Below are 24,145 nucleotides of genomic sequence, written 5' to 3'. Positions count from 1 at the left end.
CACAAAACAACCAAAATCACAAAATGAAAACACTGAAAGTGAACCCACCATTAAAAAAACATATATTGGTTTTGTTATTATATTTTAGAAGAAGAATTATCTTGTTGAACTAATTTTAGATCCAAATTAATCAAACACATACCACAAGCAAGAATGATAGACTGAAAGCAAAGCAAAAAAATGGTATTTCCCAGAAAAGTGTTTTCAGAAAATAGAAAAGGCAAGCAAAATATAAAAATTATTTGCTTCATAATCTCAAATAAATAAATAAATAAATAACCAAAAATCACACACCATAATCCGGTGAAGCCTTATGAGCCACAATTTCACCTAAGAGGATCGTCTGAGTTGAGAAGAAGAGATTTTCATAGTCTTTGGCTCGACAGCACAATCACTGAGATCAGGTGCACTGTCATAGGTTTTTTTTTTTTTTTTTTACATTTTTTTTTTAACTTTTTAACTCTCCTTTAATATATTTTATTTAATGGTTGAGATTGAAAGTTGTTTTTTCAACTTTTAATCTCAGTCATTAATTACAATTGCATCAGGGTATTGCACCTGAATCTGAAAGAGACAAAGAGACCTACACATACACATACACAAGCACACATACACAAACATAAACACGCATAAATACATCCACATACACATAAACATACATAAATATAAGCACGTATAAACACATAACATACACATACACAAGCACACATACACATACACATAAACATACATAAATATAAGCCATAAACACATACACATACACATACATAAGCACACATACACATACACATACACACACATACATAAACATACACATACACATATAAATACACATAAACATACATACACATACACTTACACATACACATAAATATACATATACATAAACATAAACACACATACACATAAACATGTATAAACTTATATAAACGTAAATATACACACACATAAATTTAAATATAAACATAAACACATATAAAGGCTTGATTTAGCACACCAAAGTAACTAACGAAATTGTTTGAGGATTGATGTTAGTTTGCAATTTTTTCCAATCTATATGAGTGTTTAATTTTCTCAGTATGTATGTGTGTTTATATTTATGTATGTTTATGTTTATGTGTGTTTATGTTTATTTATTTTTGTTTATGTTTGTTTATGCGTGTTTATGTGTATGTGTGTTTATGTTTGTGTTCATGTATGTTTATGTGTATGTGTGTTTGTGTTTATATTTATGTTTATAAATATAAACATACATAAACATAAACACATATGCACATACACATACACATACACATACACACTCATACACATACACATACATAAACAAACACACATACATAAACATAAATGAACATAAACATAAACACACATGCACATACACATAAACATAAACATACACATACACACACAAAAACATAAACATACACATACATATACACATACACACTCACACACATACATATACATAAACACACATACACATACACATACATTTTTAGTTCTCGCCTTAGGCACCAAAATGTCTAGGACCGCCCCTGTATAAATCTTCTTTTACATTATCTTCAAAACCAAATCTTGTGGGTTTTTTTGAAAACTATCGGCTCTGTTTGGTTGCTGAAAAAATGAAAGAAAAGAAAATTTGAAAATTCTATTTTTCCTTGTTTTTAATAATTTGAAGAAACTAACCTTTGAGACTCAAGTGTTTGCTTTCTTCTTTTCGGTGTTTTGCAATTGCAAGGAGGGCTTTGGCTGAGATTTTTGAGAAAGAACGCTCGTAAATGATGGGTATTTTTGGTATTTTCATATTTGCTATGTGGTATCGGTTTTTACCCGACCCGACATGGAAGATCAAGATTCAAGAAGGTGTAACGTAATCTGGGCTTTTTTTTTTTTTTTGGAGCCCGTTACTAGCTTACATTTTTTTATTTTTGGAAATTTTTTGAATCTAGGCACCCGACATTGGCTAGAGTTATGCAGATTAACTGGTAATTATTATTATTGTTTTCTAATAAATATTTCTCATTGTAAATAAAAAATTATAAAAAAGAAAGGAGAAAAAAGAATGTATGGATTGCTACTAATATGATAATGTAATGTTTATTTTCTTTTTCATAAAAGAGTAATGTTTTTTTTTTTTTTGGGTAAATTATAATTTACGATTTGATAATGTTATAATTTAATCTGCAAAAATTCAATTATTACATTTCAATTTTAAAGTTTGGATTAAAATGAAATCATTAAGTGTGCGTTTGATTCCACTTTAAGGAGTCAAAATGCGCTTTTTGAAATTGGAATTTCAAAATGAGTGTTTGGTAACATAATGCAAAAATACTTTGGAAGAAAGTTATGTTTTCAAATACAAAGGACTTGCCAAGTAACGTGTGGACAGCCAACACCAGCAATTGCAAAAAGTCACATCCCTTTATTAAATATTACTGTTTGAATGGTAGGATCAATTCCCAAATTGCCCACATGTTTTCTTAAAAACCCAATTGTACCCTTTGATAAATCAACAGATAACACCATCTATTATCCTTTTCGTAACACATATTTTATCATCTTTTTTACATTATCATTTTGTGCTCCACGATGATGAAAATTTTTTAGATTTAATTAATATTGATAAGAAGTCATTAATAGTAATAACAAATAATTATGACACTAAAAAAAACTAAACACAAACATTATTAAAATAATACCAACAATATAATAATAATAATAATAATAATAATTATTATTATTATTATTATTATTATTATTAAGTANCTACAAATCCGGTCTAAGAGATTAACCACAAAACAATCACAAATCAAAACAAATAAATCCACTCAAAACCCTAAAAATTTTACCTTTCTCTCTGGTCTCTGCTCTCCGCCTCTCTCAAGTCTCAACTGCTCACCTCACCGTATCAGGTTCTGAGGTTCAGGAATCAGGTATAAAATTTTAAATATTTGGGCACAGTGAGGGCACTCCATTTTATTTGTTAAGAACTTAAGATAAACAAAGTTTGTCACTTATCAGTTTATCATTATGGCCGCCTGGACCCTCCCTGGACTGGGCGTTAAGTTTGGGCCTTCAAGTTGTTTTTTTGTCGTGAGATCTAGTTAGGTCAATCGGTAAAGTTTTTGATGGTTGTATAAGAGATTTAGGGTTCAATCTCTGCTTATACCAAAAATTAATTGGTGTCTTGGTCTGATAATAAAGAGCTACTTCAGGAGCGGATGCCATAAGTTGAAATTCTCAACAAAAAAAAAAGAGTTGTTTTTTGTTTTTTTTTTTTTAAGCCTGCATTTTTTTTTTTTGGTGCGTGAGTCTTATTAATAAGTCTTGTGTCAGTGTTATGGCTGTGTTTAAATTTTTGTTATGCTTGTGCTTAATTTTTTTTAAAAAAAATTTATGCAGGTTGAGATTGTTAAAAGCTTGTTATTGTTCAGTGAAATTACAACAATATATTTTGTATAAATCAGGTTCTATTTCTCATTTGCTCTACACTTGAAAGTTATTTTTTATTTTAATCTTTATAAATATATTGTTTGATTAGAAATATCTACTAGAAAATATGTATTTGGATATGAAAAACTTAAAAAAAGAAAAAAAGAAAAAAGAAAAATTAATTTAGTCTAAAAAAGGATCAATAGATAAATTTGTTATTAGTAATAAACAAAATATAACACAAAATTTAGATGAAAATATCACAAATGAGCAAGAAATTCACCAAAATAATTTAGAAGAAAATGATGTTCAATTTTGCAATACAACAAATCTTGATAATGAACTTCAAAATAATTTAGAAGAAAATGAAAATAATGATGAAAAATATAATATAAAAATATCAAATAAAAATTAATTTAATTAATATATAAGTATAAAAAAGGCCTCATTTTTAGTTCTCGCCTTAAGCCCCAAAATGTCTAGGGCCGCCCGTGTTTCCCTCTCATCCTCTCTTTGCCTTAACCCACGTCACACCATGCTCCATGACTGACCACCAAGCTCTCCTTCTAAACCTCCATGGCCGGAGCTTTTCAAGCTCATCACCTCCAACCAAGCACCACTACCAAAACCCAGCCAAAATCAAATCACGACCACCAACACGGCCAAAACCCAACCAAAATCAAATTGCAACAAAAACCCAGAAGCCCACCAAATTACAAATCAAATCACACCCACCGAAATCAAAGCACAAAACCCACAAAACAACCAAAATCACAAAATGAAAACACTGAAAGTGAACCCACCATTAAAAAAACATATATTGGTTTTGTTATTATATTTTAGAAGAAGAATTATCTTGTTGAACTAATTTTAGATCCAAATTAATCAAACACATACCACAAGCAAGAATGATAGACTGAAAGCAAAGCAAAAAAATGGTATTTCCCAGAAAAGTGTTTTCAGAAAATAGAAAAGGCAAGCAAAATATAAAAATTATTTGCTTCATAATCTCAAATAAATAAATAAATAAATAACCAAAAATCACACACCATAATCCGGTGAAGCCTTATGAGCCACAATTTCACCTAAGAGGATCGTCTGAGTTGAGAAGAAGAGATTTTCATAGTCTTTGGCTCGACAGCACAATCTTCGATTTCCTTTCTTGATGTGGCTTTCGCTTGCTCATCTCTTGTCAGCTTAGGCGACGTATAAAGAGAAATAAAAGGAAGAAGAACAAATCACCGTGTAAAAAAGAAGAAAAGAAAAATGGTGAGAGAAGAAAGACGGACTAAGATTAGGTGCATCGTCGTAGGTTTTTTTTTTTTACATTTTTTACTCTTTTTTTTTATTTTTTATTTTATTTTTTTATACTTTTTAGCTCTCCTTTAATATATTTTATTTAATGGTTGAGATTGAAAGTTGTTTTTTCAACTTTTAATCTCAGCCATTAATTACAATTGCATTAAGGTATTGCACCTGAATCTGAAAAAGTCAAAGAGACTTCCACATACACATACACATACACATACACATACACATACATAAGCATGCATAAACACATACACATACACATAAACATACATAAATATAAGCACGCATAAACACATACACATACACATACATAAGTACAAATATACATACACATACATAAGCATACATATACACACATACATACACATACACACATACACATACAAATACACATAAACATATATACACATAAATATAAATATACATATACATAAACATAAATACACATATACATAAACACGTATAAACTTATATAAAAGTAAACATACATACACACAAACTTAAATATAAACATAAACACACATAAATGCTCGATTTAGCACACCAAAGTAACTAACGAAATTGTTTGAGGATTGATCTTAGTTTGTAATTTTTTCCAATCTATATGAGGGTTTAATTTTTCTCAGTTTGTATATATGTTTATGTTTATGTATGTTTATATTTATGTGTGTGTTTATGTTTGTTTGTTTTTGTGTATGTTTGTTTGTTTTTGTGTATGTTTGTTTGTATTTATGTTTATATATGTTTATGTGTATGTGTGTTTATGTTTATATTTATATTTATAAATATAAACATACATAAACACGCATAAACATAAATGAACATAAACATAAACACACATGCACATACACATAAACATAAACATACATACACACACACACACATAAACATACACATACACATACATAAACACACATACACATACATTTTTAGTTCTCGCCTTAGACCCCAAAATGTCTAGGGTCGCCCCTGTATAAATCTTCTTTTACGTTATTTTCAAAACCAAATCTTGTGGGTTTTTTTGAAGACTATTGGCTCTGTTTGGTTGCCGAGAAAATGAAAGAAAAGAAAATTTGAAAATTCTATTTTTCCTTGTTTTTGATAATTTGAAGAAACTAACCTTTGAGACTCGAGTGTTTGCTCTCTTCTCTTCGGTGTTTTGCAATTGTAAGGAAGGCTTTGGCTGAGATTTCTGAGAAAGAAAGCTCATAAATGATGGGTATTTTTGGTATTTTTATATTTGCTATGTGGTATCGGTTTTTACCCAACCCGACATGAAAGATCAAGATTCAAGAAGGTGTAATGTAATCTGGGGTTTTTTTTTTTTTTTTTTTTTTGGAGCCCGTTACTAGCTTACATTTTTTTTTTTGAAAATTTTTTGAATCCAAGCACCCGGCATTGGCTAGAGTTATGCAGATTAATTGGTAATTATTATTATTGTTTTCTAATGAATATTTCTCATTGTAAATATAAAATTATAAAAAAGAAAGGACAAAAAAGAATGTATGGATTGCTACTAATATGATAATGTAATGTTTATTTTCTTTTTCATAAAAGAGTAATGTTTCTTTTTTTTTTTTGGTAAATTATTATTTACGATTTAATAATATTATAATTTAATCTGCAAAAATTCAATTATTACATTTAAATTTTAAAGTTTGGATTAAAATGAAATTATTAATTGTGCGTTTGATTCCACTTTAAGGAGTCAAAACGCGCTTTTTGAAATTAGAATTTCAAAATGAGTGTTTGGTAACATAATGCAAAAATACTTTGGAAGAAAGTTATGTTTTCAAATACAAAGGACTTGCCAAGTAATATGTGGACAGCCAACACTAGCAATTGCAAAAAGTCACATCCCTTTAGTAAATATTACCGTTTGAATGGTACGATCAATTCCCAAGTTGCCCACATGTTTTCTTAAAAACCCAATTGTACCCTTTGATAAATCAACAGATAACACCATCTGTTATCCTTTTCGTAACACATATTTTATCATCTTTTTTACGTTATCATTTTGTGCTCTATGATGATGAAATTTGTTTAGATTTAATTAATATTGATAAGAAGTCATTAATAGTAATAATAAATAATTATGACACTAAAAAAAAACTAAACACAAACATTATTAAAATAATACCAACAATATAATAATAATAATTATTATTTTTATTATTAAGTAGTTGAATTAAGTATGAAATAAACTCCTTTATATATATATTGTCATTTTGGTAATTAATAACTCAAACCGTCATTTTTATAAGTGCTAGCCAAACACTCTAATTTTTCAAAAAGCATTTTTTAATAGCTTTTACCAAACACTCAATTTAAAAAAAAAATCATAGTTTCATACCGCACTTTTTGAAACTATTACTTTTCAAAAAACACATTATCAAAAAGATGAACCAAATTCACCCAGCTCTATAAAAAATAAATGTTTTCTCACATATACTACACGTGTACAATTATTTTCCCAAAACTCTCTCTCTCTCTCTCTCTCTCTCTCTCCAAATATGGTTAGTGAGTTGCGATTGTCAATGATATCCTTGACGAAGAAGTGATAGGTGTTAACAGATTTTTTTGACTATTGAGTATGGGTTTCAGACCCAAATCATTCAAAGAACTGGTAAAGAAAGAGGTTCAAGGTTTTTAAAGTTGAACAAAGAGGTAATTAATAAAAATAAAAATAAATGTATTAAATTTGTAAATATTAGCAAAATTGACTAAAAACATCTAAACAAAAATTGAAACGAACTTTCAAATAAATTTTCATGATATTATAAGGTTAAATAGAAAATAGTACAACATAAATAAGCATTAATTTTTTTTTATAATAATCTTACAAGTAGAAATCATTTTGATTAATAAGAATCACTTTAAAAATAAATTCATAAATAGTAAATTCCTGTGTAAAGGAATTAGTCTTAATTCACAAGTTAATTTAGCAATAAAAATAAATTTAGTAATATTTAATACATTGAGAGAGAGGTGATAAAGAAGTAGAGAAACTATAAATCATGTAAATATAATATAAATGTAATAATACTTCATATTTGCTTATAAGGAACTTAGTCAAGTATGTTGTTAATACAATTTTCTCAAACTAGTAGGGCACAACAATAAGCCTTGGAAAAATTTTAATATGGAATTCTTCTTGTAAGGAGAAACAATTAATTATTTTGTAGTTTCTAGTACACTTAATCTAATTTAATAATTCTATGGGAGTTGAATTTGATTAAATTCTTTGCCATGAACTTATCACACAACTTGCCAACCCCCAACAATAAATCTTGGAAAAAAAATTTAATGTGGAATTCTTCTTCTAAGGAGAAACAATTAATTGTTTTGCAATTTCTAGTACTCTATCTAATTTAATAATTTTATGAGGTTGAATTTGACGAAATTCATTGCCATGAACGGATTACACAACCTGCACCCCCCCCCCCTCCCCCACGAAGTTATCCTAGACCTAATCAGTCAATGGGGAAATCGATCCCTCTTAGGTCAGTGACAAATTTAGAAAAAAATTGCATTGACTGAACCACACAAACCCAACCTTCGACTAAGATTAAAAATAAAAAGGAAAACTTAACATAAAATTAAAAAAATAAATATATAAATAGAGTAATAACTTATATATCAAGAAATAGAAAAATTATTCGGTACTCCCAGAGTACCATAAATGCGTAGTCTCTCCTCTCACATGAATAGTGGGTCCCACTATGAATTTAAGTAGTGAGACCCACCATTTATGTAAGAAGAAAGAGTATGCATTTATAACAGTATACAATAATTTCCTTAGAAAATTGGGTTTGAGTGAGGGTGAGAGATGAGCTAAAGAGAGAGAGGGAGGTAGACCTCGTAAATGAAAATTTATTTCCATTAAATGCTGTCATGTCAGATTTTGGTAGGATCTATGCTTTTCAAATTATTTACCATAATGTCACTGAAATATGTTTTTGGAGGTGCTATCATATCAAATTTCGGTAAGATCCACGTTTTTCAAAATATTTACCATAGCGTCATTGAAATATGTTTTTAGAAGGTGTGATTGTTTTCGGAAAACATGTTTTTAACATTGGGTTAAAAAAAAAAAACCGTTATTCTAAAAATTGAATTCACAATTCAGTAACCAAATACACGATTTAAAAGTGAGACCCACCATTTTCAGGTTTTAAGGTCTGAAAATTGTTTTTAAATTATATTACCAACAACCCCTCACTATTATTTTGGTTTTCGAAATTTCCAATAAGGCCCAATTTGTTAATCCTTTCTTTACGGAGATTGACTCCAGTAAACTAAGTGACTAGTTTTAGTGGGGGCCTGGTGACACATTCATAATGATGATGCCACAAATTTTAGTTACTAATTTAACCAATGAAAACTGGAAATACAAAGATAATGATGATTAAATTAAAAAGAAATACTATCTCTTAAGATGTAGATAAATGATCGACATGTCTCTTCCAATCCAGGATTAAATTAAAAAGTTCAGTTTTACAAAATAAAAAATAAAAAATACCAGCTTAAATACACCAGCATTTCTCTTTAGTTCTTCCAATCTGCTGTCCATTCCAAAATTTATCAGATAGCAGCAACTCATGTCTATCCATAAAGAAACTTGCAGCAGTTGTAAATAATGCGCCTCCACCCCCCCATCCATTCCCTCTTTCAGGACCGTATCTCGTGCGCTGGGCGCATATGAAATTCCCCCCCATCTTTCTTCTCTTCTTCAAATCACACAAAAAAAAACCCTTGTAGAATAATGAATGTCTTCATTCATACTCCCCTAGTCTTCTCGTTGTTTGTTCATGTAGTCCTCCATGTGGCAAATATTAAATCACTAACTTCTGCAAATTAAAGCCCAATCATCAACACAAGAATACCAACCTTGGGCCTCATTTTCACAACATTCAAGCTAACAATACCATGCTTGATGTAACTAGAGTTCAAAATGGAATGAAAATAGACCTTTGTGCGTGTGTGTGAGCGAGCGTCTAGGCAGACATGTAATTCCTAAAATCAAGCTTGTTTACAATTTTTTTATCATATTTTTTTATAATTCAATAATTACAAAAATGGGGGAGAATGTATTTGAACCTTGGTTTTCCTCATAAAGGAGAGCAAGCATCACCATTGAGTCAAAGGCTCTCGTAGCTTTTTTGTTTACACTTTATTCATTAGCTTTATTCATGAATTAGTTCACAAACTTTGTTTGCAAAACCAAACAAGCTGAGCTTTGCCTTTGCTCAAGCTGGCTCATTTATTAAACAAACATTAATTTCAAGCTTGAGCTTGTTTATTTAGTAAATAAACATATTCAAGCTTCTCATGACCTCAAGCCTAATTTGACTAGGAACCTTCTACATTTTTTTTGGAAGAATGACTTAGAACCTTAAACTAGCTCATATAAATAATTGTACGCTGTAAAGGTAACACATACCAAAAAAAAAATTGGTCTTTTATTGTTTTAGTTTTCTGGTAAACAGGGGTGAGTTGAACTAATAATGATAAGGCATTAAAGAAGAATCCTATATCAAGACATTTACTCAACTCTCAGCTAGGTAAGCTGGCAATACATATAGATTACCTTCCTAGACTTTTTCACTATAAACATGTTAAACCATTCACTAACGTTCTCTTTATTTTGTAGTTATAAATATATTACAGCAAACATTTAACCTTCCTAATTTCCTATCTTTTCATAAGCAATGAAAAACCTAGAGAGGGGGAGGAAGAGGATTGACTGAACAATGAAATTATTTGGGCAAGCCTGTAAGAGACTGGAAAATGTTTCCAAAGCAGCACTGTTCTCTACAGATGAAACCTTTTGCTTGGAAACATGGCATAAGATCAACCATTGTGACTTGAGAGAGAGAATAGCAAGGGACAGGAGAATGGTCAACCTCAAAAGTTATTTGGACAGAGTAGAATATTAGGTCAGGAGCATTTAGTTTCTTCATAGTATTTAACATACCACACCAACTCTTGACTATATTTCAGCATAATAAGTTTAAAGAGGCCAATAATACATTCAAATAGGGCAAAAAGTTTGCACTTGAGAAGAGGTGAAAAAAAAAAAAAAAAAAAAAAAAAAAAAAAAAAAAAAACCCACCATTTTCAGGTTTTAAGGTCTGAAAATTGTTTTTAAATTATATTACCAACAACCCCTCACTATTATTTTGGTTTTCGAAATTTCCAATAAGGCCCAATTTGTTAATCCTTTCTTTACGGAGATTGACTCCAGTAAACTAAGTGACTAGTTTTAGTGGGGGCCTGGTGACACATTCATAATGATGATGCCACAAATTTTAGTTACTAATTTAACCAATGAAAACTGGAAATACAAAGATAATGATGATTAAATTAAAAAGAAATACTATCTCTTAAGATGTAGATAAATGATCGACATGTCTCTTCCAATCCAGGATTAAATTAAAAAGTTCAGTTTTACAAAATAAAAAATAAAAAATACCAGCTTAAATACACCAGCATTTCTCTTTAGTTCTTCCAATCTGCTGTCCATTCCAAAATTTATCAGATAGCAGCAACTCATGTCTATCCATAAAGAAACTTGCAGCAGTTGTAAATAATGCGCCTCCACCCCCCCATCCATTCCCTCTTTCAGGACCGTATCTCGTGCGCTGGGCGCATATGAAATTCCCCCCCATCTTTCTTCTCTTCTTCAAATCACACAAAAAAAAACCCTTGTAGAATAATGAATGTCTTCATTCATACTCCCCTAGTCTTCTCGTTGTTTGTTCATGTAGTCCTCCATGTGGCAAATATTAAATCACTAACTTCTGCAAATTAAAGCCCAATCATCAACACAAGAATACCAACCTTGGGCCTCATTTTCACAACATTCAAGCTAACAATACCATGCTTGATGTAACTAGAGTTCAAAATGGAATGAAAATAGACCTTTGTGCGTGTGTGTGAGCGAGCGTCTAGGCAGACATGTAATTCCTAAAATCAAGCTTGTTTACAATTTTTTTATCATATTTTTTTATAATTCAATAATTACAAAAATGGGGGAGAATGTATTTGAACCTTGGTTTTCCTCATAAAGGAGAGCAAGCATCACCATTGAGTCAAAGGCTCTCGTAGCTTTTTTGTTTACACTTTATTCATTAGCTTTATTCATGAATTAGTTCACAAACTTTGTTTGCAAAACCAAACAAGCTGAGCTTTGCCTTTGCTCAAGCTGGCTCATTTATTAAACAAACATTAATTTCAAGCTTGAGCTTGTTTATTTAGTAAATAAACATATTCAAGCTTCTCATGACCTCAAGCCTAATTTGACTAGGAACCTTCTACATTTTTTTTGGAAGAATGACTTAGAACCTTAAACTAGCTCATATAAATAATTGTACGCTGTAAAGGTAACACATACCAAAAAAAAAATTGGTCTTTTATTGTTTTAGTTTTCTGGTAAACAGGGGTGAGTTGAACTAATAATGATAAGGCATTAAAGAAGAATCCTATATCAAGACATTTACTCAACTCTCAGCTAGGTAAGCTGGCAATACATATAGATTACCTTCCTAGACTTTTTCACTATAAACATGTTAAACCATTCACTAACGTTCTCTTTATTTTGTAGTTATAAATATATTACAGCAAACATTTAACCTTCCTAATTTCCTATCTTTTCATAAGCAATGAAAAACCTAGAGAGGGGGAGGAAGAGGATTGACTGAACAATGAAATTATTTGGGCAAGCCTGTAAGAGACTGGAAAATGTTTCCAAAGCAGCACTGTTCTCTACAGATGAAACCTTTTGCTTGGAAACATGGCATAAGATCAACCATTGTGACTTGAGAGAGAGAATAGCAAGGGACAGGAGAATGGTCAACCTCAAAAGTTATTTGGACAGAGTAGAATATTAGGTCAGGAGCATTTAGTTTCTTCATAGTATTTAACATACCACACCAACTCTTGACTATATTTCAGCATAATAAGTTTAAAGAGGCCAATAATACATTCAAATAGGGCAAAAAGTTTGCACTTGAGAAGAGGTGAAAAAAAAAAAAAAAAAAAAAAAAAAAACATAAACAAAGCTACTCCCATAAATCCAACAGCCATAGAGAAACTTTCAGCTTTTCATTCTTAGACATTTCCAACTTTCCTTGTGTTGGATCAGTTTGTCTTCTCATATTAAGGATCAGTTTGTCTTCTCGTATTAGAAAAAGAGCCTAGTTTGGGACTGCAATGAAAACCTTCTCCATATTATTAAAGTTGTATGCACCAGTTTTCAAACAGTGTGCCTGAGTTTTGTGTAAAAGACCGCAATATAACCTAGGATTACAATACCAATGAGCTCTAACACAATTGGCACCTCCTCCCTATGTAAGTACTAGGTGCATGATTAAGTCGTGGGTTCAAACCCATCAAGTGTGTGTATAACTTACCAAATAAAACACTGGATTATAATTACAAATCATGAAATTTCACCCTTACAAAAAGCCAACTAACTCTCAAACCCAAAAGAGGGAATATAAAGTGAGTGCAATTCCACTCTATGAGATGCCCTAAGGGTCCATTTGGTTGGGGTAAAATGATAGAGGGGGAGAGGAAGGTGTTTGGTTGGGTTTTTGGGGGGGGGGGGGGGGGGGGAGGAAGAGAAAATAGTGGGGGAGTTTTCTCCATGGACCCACCATTTAAGAGGAAAAAGTTTTCTCCCCAATGTAGGGAGAAAACTAGAGAGAAAAGTGGGAGGGAGTGGGTTTGATGTGAAATTACCCATCTACCCTCCCCCTATATTATTAATGTTGCTGCTTTTTTTTTGGAAATTTTACTGCTGCTACTGCCTCTTCTTCTTCTTTTTTCTTTTTCCTTTCTTCTTGTTTTGCCTTTTCCCAGGTAAAGTGCACATGATGGTTGGCTCTTTTTCGGTCTTTTTTTTTTTTTTTTTCTTTAATATTAAATGCAACTTTTTTTTTATTATTAGTTTTTTTTTTTTTTTTGCTAGATGTTTTATTAGTTGTGTTAGTTTGTAGTAATTGAAAAAATTGTTTTTATGTGCTAAGGGCACGAGAGTAAATTTATACAAATTATATTTTCTATCCTCCCACTTTTCTACTCAACTAAATAAAAAAGTTTTTTCATTTTTCCACTTTTCCACTCCCTCGACCAAACACACGGAGGGAAAACTAAATTTATCTTTACTTTAACCAAGAGCCTTGTAACTCAACTGTCAGTCTAGCACTGTTCCAAGGTTTAAATCCCTCCTTCCCCAACAACAACATTATCAAAAAATAAAAATAAAAATAAAAATAATTTATCTTTACTTTAAAAATTTATTACTAGCCTTGATCCTCGTAAAATTTTCTTTTACAATACACACGCATACACACAAGTTGATTATTATTAACATATAATTGAAAAAAAAAACATGTTTATGACCTCACGTTCAAACCTCAGTTGAACCCATGACCTCTAAACCTGTCACTTTTGAGGCTCTTTGAATGACCAGTATTAAAACATTGGTTTTATCCATGTGTCTTTCCAGTCCCCATGGTACCAACATTTTATACATCTTCATGAAATTGTAAAACAGAAATCTTTCACAAAACAAGGAAACAGTACCTTATTCCTTGAACCTCAGGTTGATTGCATAACAACAAAAATGGCAATAACCATATCAAGATTATAAAAAAGACCACAATGCTCTAACAACACATGAAAAATTAATAATTCGCATCAGTTCAAGCAAAAAAAAGAACAAAAGTACAGAACTTCTGTCTATGCACTCAACCCTACCGCATTCTTTTTCTTTTTAATTGGTAAGCTACACATACACACGGTGGTCTTTGAACCCACAACCTTACCCTCCACTAATTTTTATAGGCGAAGGACCTGCCATTTGACCTAGTGCTCATTAGCATAATATAGGGATTTTAGCAGCAGCCTACATGGCTCACAAAAATTTATCAAGTACTTCCTAAGGTGCTTTATTTGTCCAAAAAGAGGGATTTATAAATCATGTTAAATCCAACCAGGAGCATAGTTAGTCTGATCCAGATCTCATAACACCCAATCTAATAGCTTCTCTATACATTCAACTGATTCACACTTTTGTTTGCAGCAATCAAAGTGAGGAAAAACGATAGAGAAAAGGGATAAAAGAATAACCCACAAGCAAGGATAAAGCATTGTCTCAAATCATTGAACTCTGTAACGCCACTCAAATACATTCAGTATCCAAAGACTCCTACTTAAACCCAAATGATGCATAAGTTCATCATACAAACCCCAATAAATCTTTCATGTATACCCAGAATGGCAGACAATTAACAGAATGGTTTATTATTTAAAAAAACCAAAACACAACATAAATATAGTTATTTAATATACCAAGGCCAAAAACAGATGGCCTAAACCAAATGAGGCATCAAGCTTGAACAGCTACTAGTCAAAAGATGTACTCTATGCAAAAAATCAAGGCTCAAGGTCACTATTTTTTTCTTTTTAAAAAAAAAATTTATATAAGAAGGTCACTATTTAATTTTAATAACATCAAATGGATCATAGAAGCTGTGAATCTTTGAAATTAATCATACTGAAATTATACAGAGGAATTAACAAGTCCTAAAAAGACATTAAAAAAAAACCAAAAACCAAAAAACAAAAGTTTCAACATATCATAGTATTAAGATTTTCTTTTCTGTGTTTATTTGATTTAATTGTTTCCAGTGACAATTAAAGCAAATTAGTCACAAAGAGACAAGCAACAAGAAATAATATATGCTTCATCTCAATGTTGAAAAACTAGATACTCCCAAAAAGAATTACCTGTCTACTGCCTGAATCACAGCTGAGGTTCAGTGCTTTGCTTTGCTTTTAGATTTAGAAGGTATCTTTCCATATGCGACAAGCCTTGAGTGTGATAGTTTAGCTTCAGCTTGGCGTCGTTTTCTCTTAGCTTTCTTGGATGAATTGCTCATATCACCATTTGATCCCACAGATTTTACTTTCCCAGTTTCTATGGTACCTGTAGTTGATTTTTCTGCTTTACCCTTTGACCTCTTCTTCTCACCAACCTTCTGGTCATCCACTTGCCCACCTCGGAGAAGTTCTTTAGTCCTCATTTTTAGTTGGTATCTCTTTTGCTCATTTAACTTCCACTCCTCCCTATAAGGAACAATCTTTTTCAAAGAAACATACTGATTTAACTCCTCCTCATTCATCAACAACAACTCTGCTGGACTCAATCCAAATCTATTGGGTTTTATTTTCGCATACTTGAACCTTGTCTTTAAGTCTCCAATTGTATCCTCATAATCCAACTTATAATACTCCTCCATCATCGCCTCTTTAGCTTTCTCCAAAAGAGCAATGCTTTTATGCCTCCGCTTCCTCTTCCGCTTACCTTCCTCAACTTTCTCTTTCTCCTCCTCCTCCTCCTCTTCTTCTTCTTCTTCTTCTTCTTCTTCTTGGACATTTTCATTAGCATTCTCTGCCTTACTCTGCAAAACCTTTTCCCTCACAGACCAAAACCCATCACCAGACCCACACACATCCAAACCTTTTGGAAGCCCAAGAAAATCATCCTCCTCCTCAAAATTTGGCTTTTCAATCTCACCCTCATCTTCATCCTCATCCCCACCACTCCCAAACTCTGGGTCCATGTCGTCATTTGCATAATACTCCTCCCCAAACGCCTTCTCCATGATCCTATCATACTCCTCTGGATCAAACTCCTCCTCCAACTCCTTCCTACTCAATGCCACAACCTCATCCTCCCTAATCCCTGCTGTCCTCATTATCATCCTCACCTTCTCATCCATCTCTTCCTTCTTTAAATTCTTCAAATGCTTCAACTCTTCCTCCCTTTCTACCCTTGCTGCCTCCATCCTCTCCTTCTTACTCATCCTCTGGTCCTTTCTTGCATTCGCCTTCTTCCTGACTGACCCCTCTACCTTCCTCGAATGCCCCATCACTCTATCCCCAACATTCTCTTGAAACCTATACTCATACTCCTCCTGTCTCTCTATCTCCCTCTCGTCCTCTGAAATGTGCTCCAACTCCTCCCCGATCTCCCTACTCTTTCCTTCCTTATCCATCCACATCCTATTCCGAAAAAACTCCTTCAAGAACTTGTTCCCCTCATCCTCCACTTCCTCATCACCTCCAAAATACTCATCCAATTTCCTCACAAACTCACCACTCTCCTCTTCCTCCGCATCTTGATCACCATTCTCCTTCATTCTCAATAACTGCTCTTCTCCAACTTCCTCTTTCTCTGCTGCCTCTGCTGCTTTCAAAAAGTCTCTCCTTATCTCCTCTTGCTCCTCCTCATAACTCTTCTTTTTCTCCATCTCATCATCTTCTTCTTCAAATTCCGGACCCTCCTCTATCAATTGCTTCGCCACCACATCTTTCAAATACATTGCCTTCTTTTTTTTATAATTATTATTCTTATCATCATCATCATCTTCTGATTCTTCAGATTCAAAGAACTTGACGTCTTCGTTCATGATCATAGGGTCTTGCTTCTTGACCTTGATCAGTGCGTCAAAGAATTCTCTATCTCTCTTGCTGGAATTGATGAAATCATCATCGTCCGATTCGGAGACAGATGAGTCGGAGGAGGATTGGATGAGGCCTTTCTTCTCAAGCTCATGGAGGCGCTCAAGAGCCACACGCTTCTTGTTGTGCTCATACCTCTTGGCATACTGCTCGTCAACCTCAATATTCGATATCTTTGATACATCGTCATTTTCAGAGTCACTGCCTTCAAACAGTTTTTTCAGACCCATCTTCTGGAAAAAGGAGATACATTCTTAGTGCTCTTTTTCCAAACAAATTCACCACCTTTTATTATTAGCATGCAAGGTTGAATAATAAATTAATAATAATAAAAATAAGGTTAGAGACAAATCAGAGCTCTAAAACTAAAATAAATATGAAGTAATATTGGTTCAGCTAAAGCTAAAATAAAACTTCCATAACACAAAAGGAAATACAACAACTCTATCACAAAGCCAACAACAACAACAACAACAACAACAACAACAACAACAACAATAAATTTAATAAAATCATCTCAATAAAAAAAAAAGAAAAAAAAAAGATTTTGAACTATAATACAAAAAATCAAAAGTCCCAAAACTAACAAATCCAAAACCTTATAGCTGAACGTCTTCATCACCGCTGGAGGTCGGTTCTCCGGCCTCCATCGGTGTGGCTCTGTTCAATCGGTATTTCCAATCCATACCCTCAGATGGAAACTCAAACATTCACAACCTAAACCTAAACCTACATGCACAAATCCCACAGAGAGGATCACAAGCTCAAAACCACAAAGAAAAGTAAGGGCTAATAATACCTTAAGAATCAGAAAAAGGACTTAATCTAATCAAAGGAAAAAAGAACTGATTTGAGTGCATTGAAATCTCAATAGCGACCAAGAATTAAGGACTGGTGGCACCAGATTTCGACAGAGAGATGGTGGCAGCTTGCAGTGAAAAGAGAGAGCTTGCTGCGAAGCATTAACTGTGAATCTGTGATGGGGCTTTTGTGCTTGTGTCCAAAAAAACAAAACTCATGTAGCAAAGTAATAAACAAACCCATAAAGACTAAACCCATAAAGAATAAAACCCTAGCCAGGCCCAGTAGCCTCCACACCCTCACGCTTTCTTCATTCCTTATCTCTTCTGCTGCTCACTCTCATCTCTAAGCTTTGTCAGTTTGTCTCATTAAAAAAAAAAAAAAACTCTAAACTCTGTAACTCAGCATCTCTCTGTACGTGTTTGAGAATATATATAAGTATAATTTATACTTAGTACAAATTTTCTTTTACATTACTTTCAAAACCAAATCTTGTAGAGGATTTTAATGGCTCTTTTTTTTATAAAAAAAAAAAAAAAAACACTATCGGCTCTGTTTTTTGGCCGAGAATGAAAGAAAATAAATTTTGAGAATCTACATTTTCCTTTGTTTAGATAAAATTGAAAAACACAAATGAAATGTGAAAGGGAACTAACCTTATTGTATGATTTGGGAGTCGAATGCTTGCTCTCTTCTCTTTGGGGGTGCAATTGAAAGTAGGGTTTTGGCTGAGATTTCTAAGAAAGAAAGATGGGTATTTGATATTTTAATTTTTGTTATTTGGTTTTGGTTAAAAAAAAAATGTCAGACACTTCTACTCTGTGTATGAACTGTATTGCTCCTAACATAACAATGTAATGTTTTTCCTTTTTGGTAAATTATAATTTAGCCCATATGATTTGACAATATTATAATTTAATCTACAAAAAATTCAATTGTCATATTTAAATTTTAAAGTTTGGATTAAAATGAAATCATTAAGAGTTCTATAAAAAAAATAAATGTTTTCTCACATATACTAAAAATGTGAGAAAACATTCTCTCTCTCTCTCTCTCTCTCTCTATCTGTGAGTATGGCTAGTGAGTTGTGACTGTCAATGATATCCTTGACGAAGAAGTGATGGCTGTTAAAGGGATTTTTCCGAAAATTTAGCATGGTTTTCAGACCTAGACCTCGATCTATCTGATCTCCTATGGCTCTTCTTCTATAGGTGTTATGTATATCTCCTTTGAGTAATTTATTCACTGTGTGGTTATGTTTTCTATGTTAGATTGGTAGATAGTCAGGTGGGCTTAGCAACATGGAGATGGGAAGAAGAGACAAAGATTTTGCTCTTGGTTTTTGTGGGAAGAAAGAGAGAGATTCCACTTTAGCTTTTAATAACTTTTATTTTTATCATAAAATATACTTTATCCTCAAAATTGAAACGTGGTCCTAATCAAAACTTTTGTGTTTTAAGTTCCTAAAAAACTTATCATAGTAAAATGGTACCAAACACACATTTTTACTCTTACCAAACAAGCCCTAAAGTTAAAGAAGCCAGTTTAACCTAATAAAAAGTCTGCTTCCTCTTTCTTCTAAAAATAAATAAATAAAGAAATAAAGAAAGTAAATTATATTTTAACCTAAAGTCTAATATATGACTAGGAAGATTCATTAAATGTACACAAATTTGAGTTCAAACTTTTTTTTTTTGAGAGAGAGTTTCACAACCTATGGCGTTCACTCCCTGATGACAACTTTTTATTATTAGCCCGAGACACCAATCGATTTTCGGTGTAGACAGAGATTTATCCCAGATCTATTATTCAGCCATTAGAGACTTTATCAGTTAGGCTAACTGGAAGTCACAAATTTGAGTTCATAAAATTGTCTGATTGTCCGAAGGTAAAAGAGGAAAGCTAAACTAAGGTAAAAAAAAATCACAATATACTAAGAGACAATATTTCTGGCACCTCTTGGTTTCTCACATAGACATCCAAAGTTCAAATCCCATCATCCCCATTGTTGTCTATCAAATTATCCCCCCCAAAAAAGAAGAAGTCCTGAAGTACCTATCACCTTGAGTTATAGACTAGGTTGTAGATTGGCAAAACCATACAAAAGTGTAGGAAGCACTGATTTTCATTCTAAATCAAACTCCTAACATAATCAAGTCAATTCGAAACCTAGTAAGACAAATTTACCCACTAATTAATTAACACACAAGTACCATGTGGCTGTGGGTGGGCGACATGGATTATGACTTAAACCAATACAAAGCTGATCGGTGAGAGGTGACAGAGAGACTTACCGGTGGTTTGTCGCGGATTAGGCGGCGGCGGCGGCAGCTTGGTGAGAGCTTCAGAGCCGAGACCCGACGAGAGAATTAAGGTGAGAGAAGAGAAAAGAAAGAATTTTTATACTAGCAGAAAAACCTAGCAAAAACAACGACGTTTTAAAGTTTTTTTTTTTCTTTTCATTACTAAGTGAAACGACGACGTGTAGAAGTGTTTGTTTTTTTAAAAAATAAAAATAAAATAGAATATCGGTCGGTTCGGGAAGCATTTCGGTTTCGGACCTTCGCCTTCGTGGGCTGCACCGCACCGCACCGGTTTCGGCCTGGGTTTCGCTCTTCGCTCGCCGGCGTCAGCTCCCGAGGTCAGCGCCGTTCAGTACTTTCGGCTCAGCTACTGTTTTGCTCATCCCTGTCACTGAATCAAAAACCTAAAGGACGACATTGCCATCTTTTTGAGTTCTAAAAAAAAACTCATATTTCAGGCATCCATGAGAGGTAGAAATGCCTTTAGCTAGCACAAATCAAAATCATTTATCAAGATCATAAAAGCACAATATTACACAAACACTTGAAGAAACTATAAGCAAAAATTGAATTTGGAAGCACGAAATCTATTTGGCGCGAAAATCGAGAAGAACCTAAATCAATCAAAAAGTCAACTAAGTGCATTGACCAAAATCAATTTTCAGGACGTCGTGAAAATTAGTCAAATCTAAAGATTTTTATAGTTGGTTGGATACAGCTTATTTTGCTGAAAATTAAAAACTGAAAGTTGAAAACATTGTAACAAAATAATTTTTAAATGTATAAATAGTACCGTGAGACTAATTTTTAATATTTTTTTGTGAATAAAATGGTTGTGAGTCCCGTGAATAGTGCATAATGTCTTATGCACAGTGTAATCCACGTGTATAAACAATACGGGTTACTGTTCATAAGCCTAAATGCACTGTTCATGTCTCTTGCAATAGAAAAAAAAAAAAAAAAAAAAAAAAGGTTCCACTAGACCTGTAATTATGGCTAAACAGTGCTATTAGAACACGCCAAAGGAAGCTACTCATATGGAGCTGTATCTTGTGCCTCAAATTTCACATCCCTTGTCCATGTACCCTGAACGCTACGGTTTTTGGTAGCATGTCTTGTCCTCAGTTTCACAACCTTTCTTTCCAATGCATTCCTTAGCCTGCTTTGGTTGCATGTAAAGTACCTCCTCTGGATCCATGTTCTTCACACATACCACCCATTCATTTTTGTTCCCTGTGGATTTGGCAAAAGAAATCCTTAATGACACTTCACATGCATGAGAGAGCGCGCGCGAGAGAGAGAGAGAGAGCCCTACAGTAAAAGGCTAATGTAGACGCTGACCACAAATGAGTTCAGTAACAACCTCTTGCTGAGGATTTTTCTCTCTAAATGCTTGGCAGATGCGACTCCATAAATGCCCTGCCATATTGACTGCTTATTAATCATTAAATAAGCAAATGAAGGAAAACACAAGATTGGGGTGTTTGGTAGAGTAGTTTAAAAATTGTTGTTTGTAGTTTTTTGAAATATGTGTGAGTGAAAAGTGTGTTGAAATGCGTGAAATGCTGTTTAAAAACTAAAAAATGTTGTTTGAAAACACAAACCAAACGGGCCAGCTATGTATGGACTATCGATATGGGTTTTTTTTTTTTTTTTTTTTTTTTTTTTNATTCATTAAATGTACACAAATTTGAGTTCAAATTTTTTTTTTTGAGAGAGAGTTTCACAACCTATGGCGTTCACTCCCTGATGACAACTTTTTATTATTAGCCCGAGACACCAATCGATTTTCGGTGTAGACAGAGATTTATCCCAGATCTATTTTCAGCCATTAGAGACTTTATCAGTTGGGCTAACTGGAAGTCACAAATTTGAGTTCATAAAATTGTCTGATTGTCCGAAGGTAAAAGAGGAAAGCTAAACTAAGGTAAAAAAAAATCACAATATACTAAGAGACAATATTTCTGGCACCTCTTGGTTTCTCACATAGACATCCAAAGTTCAAATCCCATCATCCCCATTGTTGTCTATCAAATTATCCCCCCCAAAAAAGAAGAAGTCCTGAAGTACCTATCACCTTGAGTTATAGACTAGGTTGTAGATTGGCAAAACCATACAAAAGTGTAGGAAGCACTGATTTTCATTCTAAATCAAACTCCTAACATAATCAAGTCAATTCGAAACCTAGTAAGACAAATTTACCCACTAATTAATTAACACACAAGTACCATGTGGCTGTGGGTGGGCGACATGGATTATGACTTAAACCAATACAAAGCTGATCGGTGAGAGGTGACAGAGAGACTTACCGGTGGTTTGTCGCGGATTAGGCGGCGGCGGCGGCAGCTTGGTGAGAGCTTCAGAGCTGAGACCCGACGAGAGAATTAAGGTGAGAGAAGAGAAAAGAAAGAATTTTTATACTAGCAGAAAACCTAGCAAAAACGACGACGTTTTGAAGTTTTTTTTTTCTTTTCATTGCTAAGTGAAACGACGACGTGTAGAAGTGTTTGTTTTTTTAAAAAATAAAAATAAAATAGAATATCGGTCGGTTCGGGAAGCATTTCGGTTTCGGACCTTCGCCTTCGTGGGCTGCACCGCACCGCACCGGTTTCGGCCTGGGTTTCGCTCTTCGCTCGCCGGCGTCAGCTCCCGAGGTCAGCGCCGTTCAGTACTTTCGGCTCAGCTACTGTTTTGCTCATCCCTGTCACTGAATCAAAAACCTAAAGGACGACATTGCCATCTTTTTGAGTTCTAAAAAAAAACTCATATTTCAGGCATCCATGAGAGGTAGAAATGCCTTTAGCTAGCACAAATCAAAATCATTTATCAAGATCATAAAAGCACAATATTACACAAACACTTGAAGAAACTATAAGCAAAAATTGAATTTGGAAGCACGAAATCTATTTGGCGCGAAAATCGAGAAGAACCTAAATCAATCAAAAAGTCAACTAAGTGCATTGACCAAAATCAATTTTCAGGACGTCGTGAAAATTAGTCAAATCTAAAGATTTTTATAGTTGGTTGGATACAGCTTATTTTGCTGAAAATTAAAAACTGAAAGTTGAAAACATTGTAACAAAATAATTTTTAAATGTATAAATAGTACCGTGAGACTAATTTTTAATATTTTTTTGTGAATAAAATGGTTGTGAGTCCCGTGAATAGTGCATAATGTCTTATGCACAGTGTAATCCACGTGTATAAACAATACGGGTTACTGTTCATAAGCCTAAATGCACTGTTCATGTCTCTTGCAATAGAAAAAAAAAAAAAAAAAAAAAAGGAAGGAAGCGTGAAACGTTGGAAATGTGAAAGCATACTCTCAATCCAAACACATACATAGTGAACTATATAGTTTAACAAATATTTGATTGGAATATCGAACCATGATTTAATCAAAACAAGTATTGGACTAAAACATAGGTGTTTTAATTTCCTTAAAAAAGAGTGTTTCATTTCATGACAAAGGTTGGGTGTAAATTGAATAAAATATATAAGTTCCGTTTGAAAACAACTTATTTAATTGAAATTAAATTTTTTTTGCTAAAAGTATTAAAAAAAAAAGTTAAAACTAGTTGAATAATACAATGAGACTCATAAATAGTACTAAAAAGTGAAACAAGACTTATAAATATTACCAAAAAGAAACTAAAAACTAAAATAAGCTTAAACTTTTAGCAAAGTGGATTGAATAGCCTAAATAAGATTGAAGCGGATCAAAGTAGATAGAATGGACTGAATAGACCAATGTGGACCGAATA

At 33.0% G+C, this 24,145-nt stretch overlaps 1 protein-coding gene across 2 annotated transcripts; it reads right to left on the bottom strand.

The window, feature by feature from the left end:
- Positions 1–11,087: 11,087 nt before the first annotated feature.
- Positions 11,088–20,490, bottom strand: LOC111987806 (uncharacterized). Of its 2 annotated transcripts, none has more exons than XM_065768909.1 (3): positions 20,373–20,490; positions 15,541–17,510; positions 11,088–11,546 (listed from the first exon to the last, which is right to left on the bottom strand). In XM_065768909.1, the coding sequence occupies exon 2, from the start codon at positions 17,505–17,507 to the stop codon at positions 15,570–15,572; it is 1,938 nt and encodes a 645-aa protein (XP_065624981.1). In that variant the 5' UTR covers positions 17,508–17,510; positions 20,373–20,490; the 3' UTR covers positions 11,088–11,546; positions 15,541–15,569. The 2 variants fall into 2 exon arrangements, with proteins under 2 accessions (XP_065624981.1, XP_065624985.1); XM_065768913.1 differs by having other exon boundaries at positions 15,541–17,507; positions 20,373–20,462.
- Positions 20,491–24,145: the final 3,655 nt, after the last annotated feature.

This window comes from Quercus suber, unplaced genomic scaffold, assembly GCF_002906115.3.
Source record: "Quercus suber isolate HL8 unplaced genomic scaffold, Cork oak 2.0 scaffold_27, whole genome shotgun sequence".
In the NCBI taxonomy this organism is placed as follows: Eukaryota; Viridiplantae; Streptophyta; class Magnoliopsida; order Fagales; family Fagaceae; genus Quercus; species Quercus suber.
Note: the sequence above shows the minus strand (reverse complement) of the source record. Positions and strands in the feature narration are given on the sequence as shown.

What these genes read in the sequence shown, in the direction of transcription:
- LOC111987806 (XM_065768909.1), bottom strand. Translation starts at nt 17,507, where the DNA reads ATGGGTCTGAAAAAACTGTTTGAAGGCAGTGACTCTGAAAATGACGAT.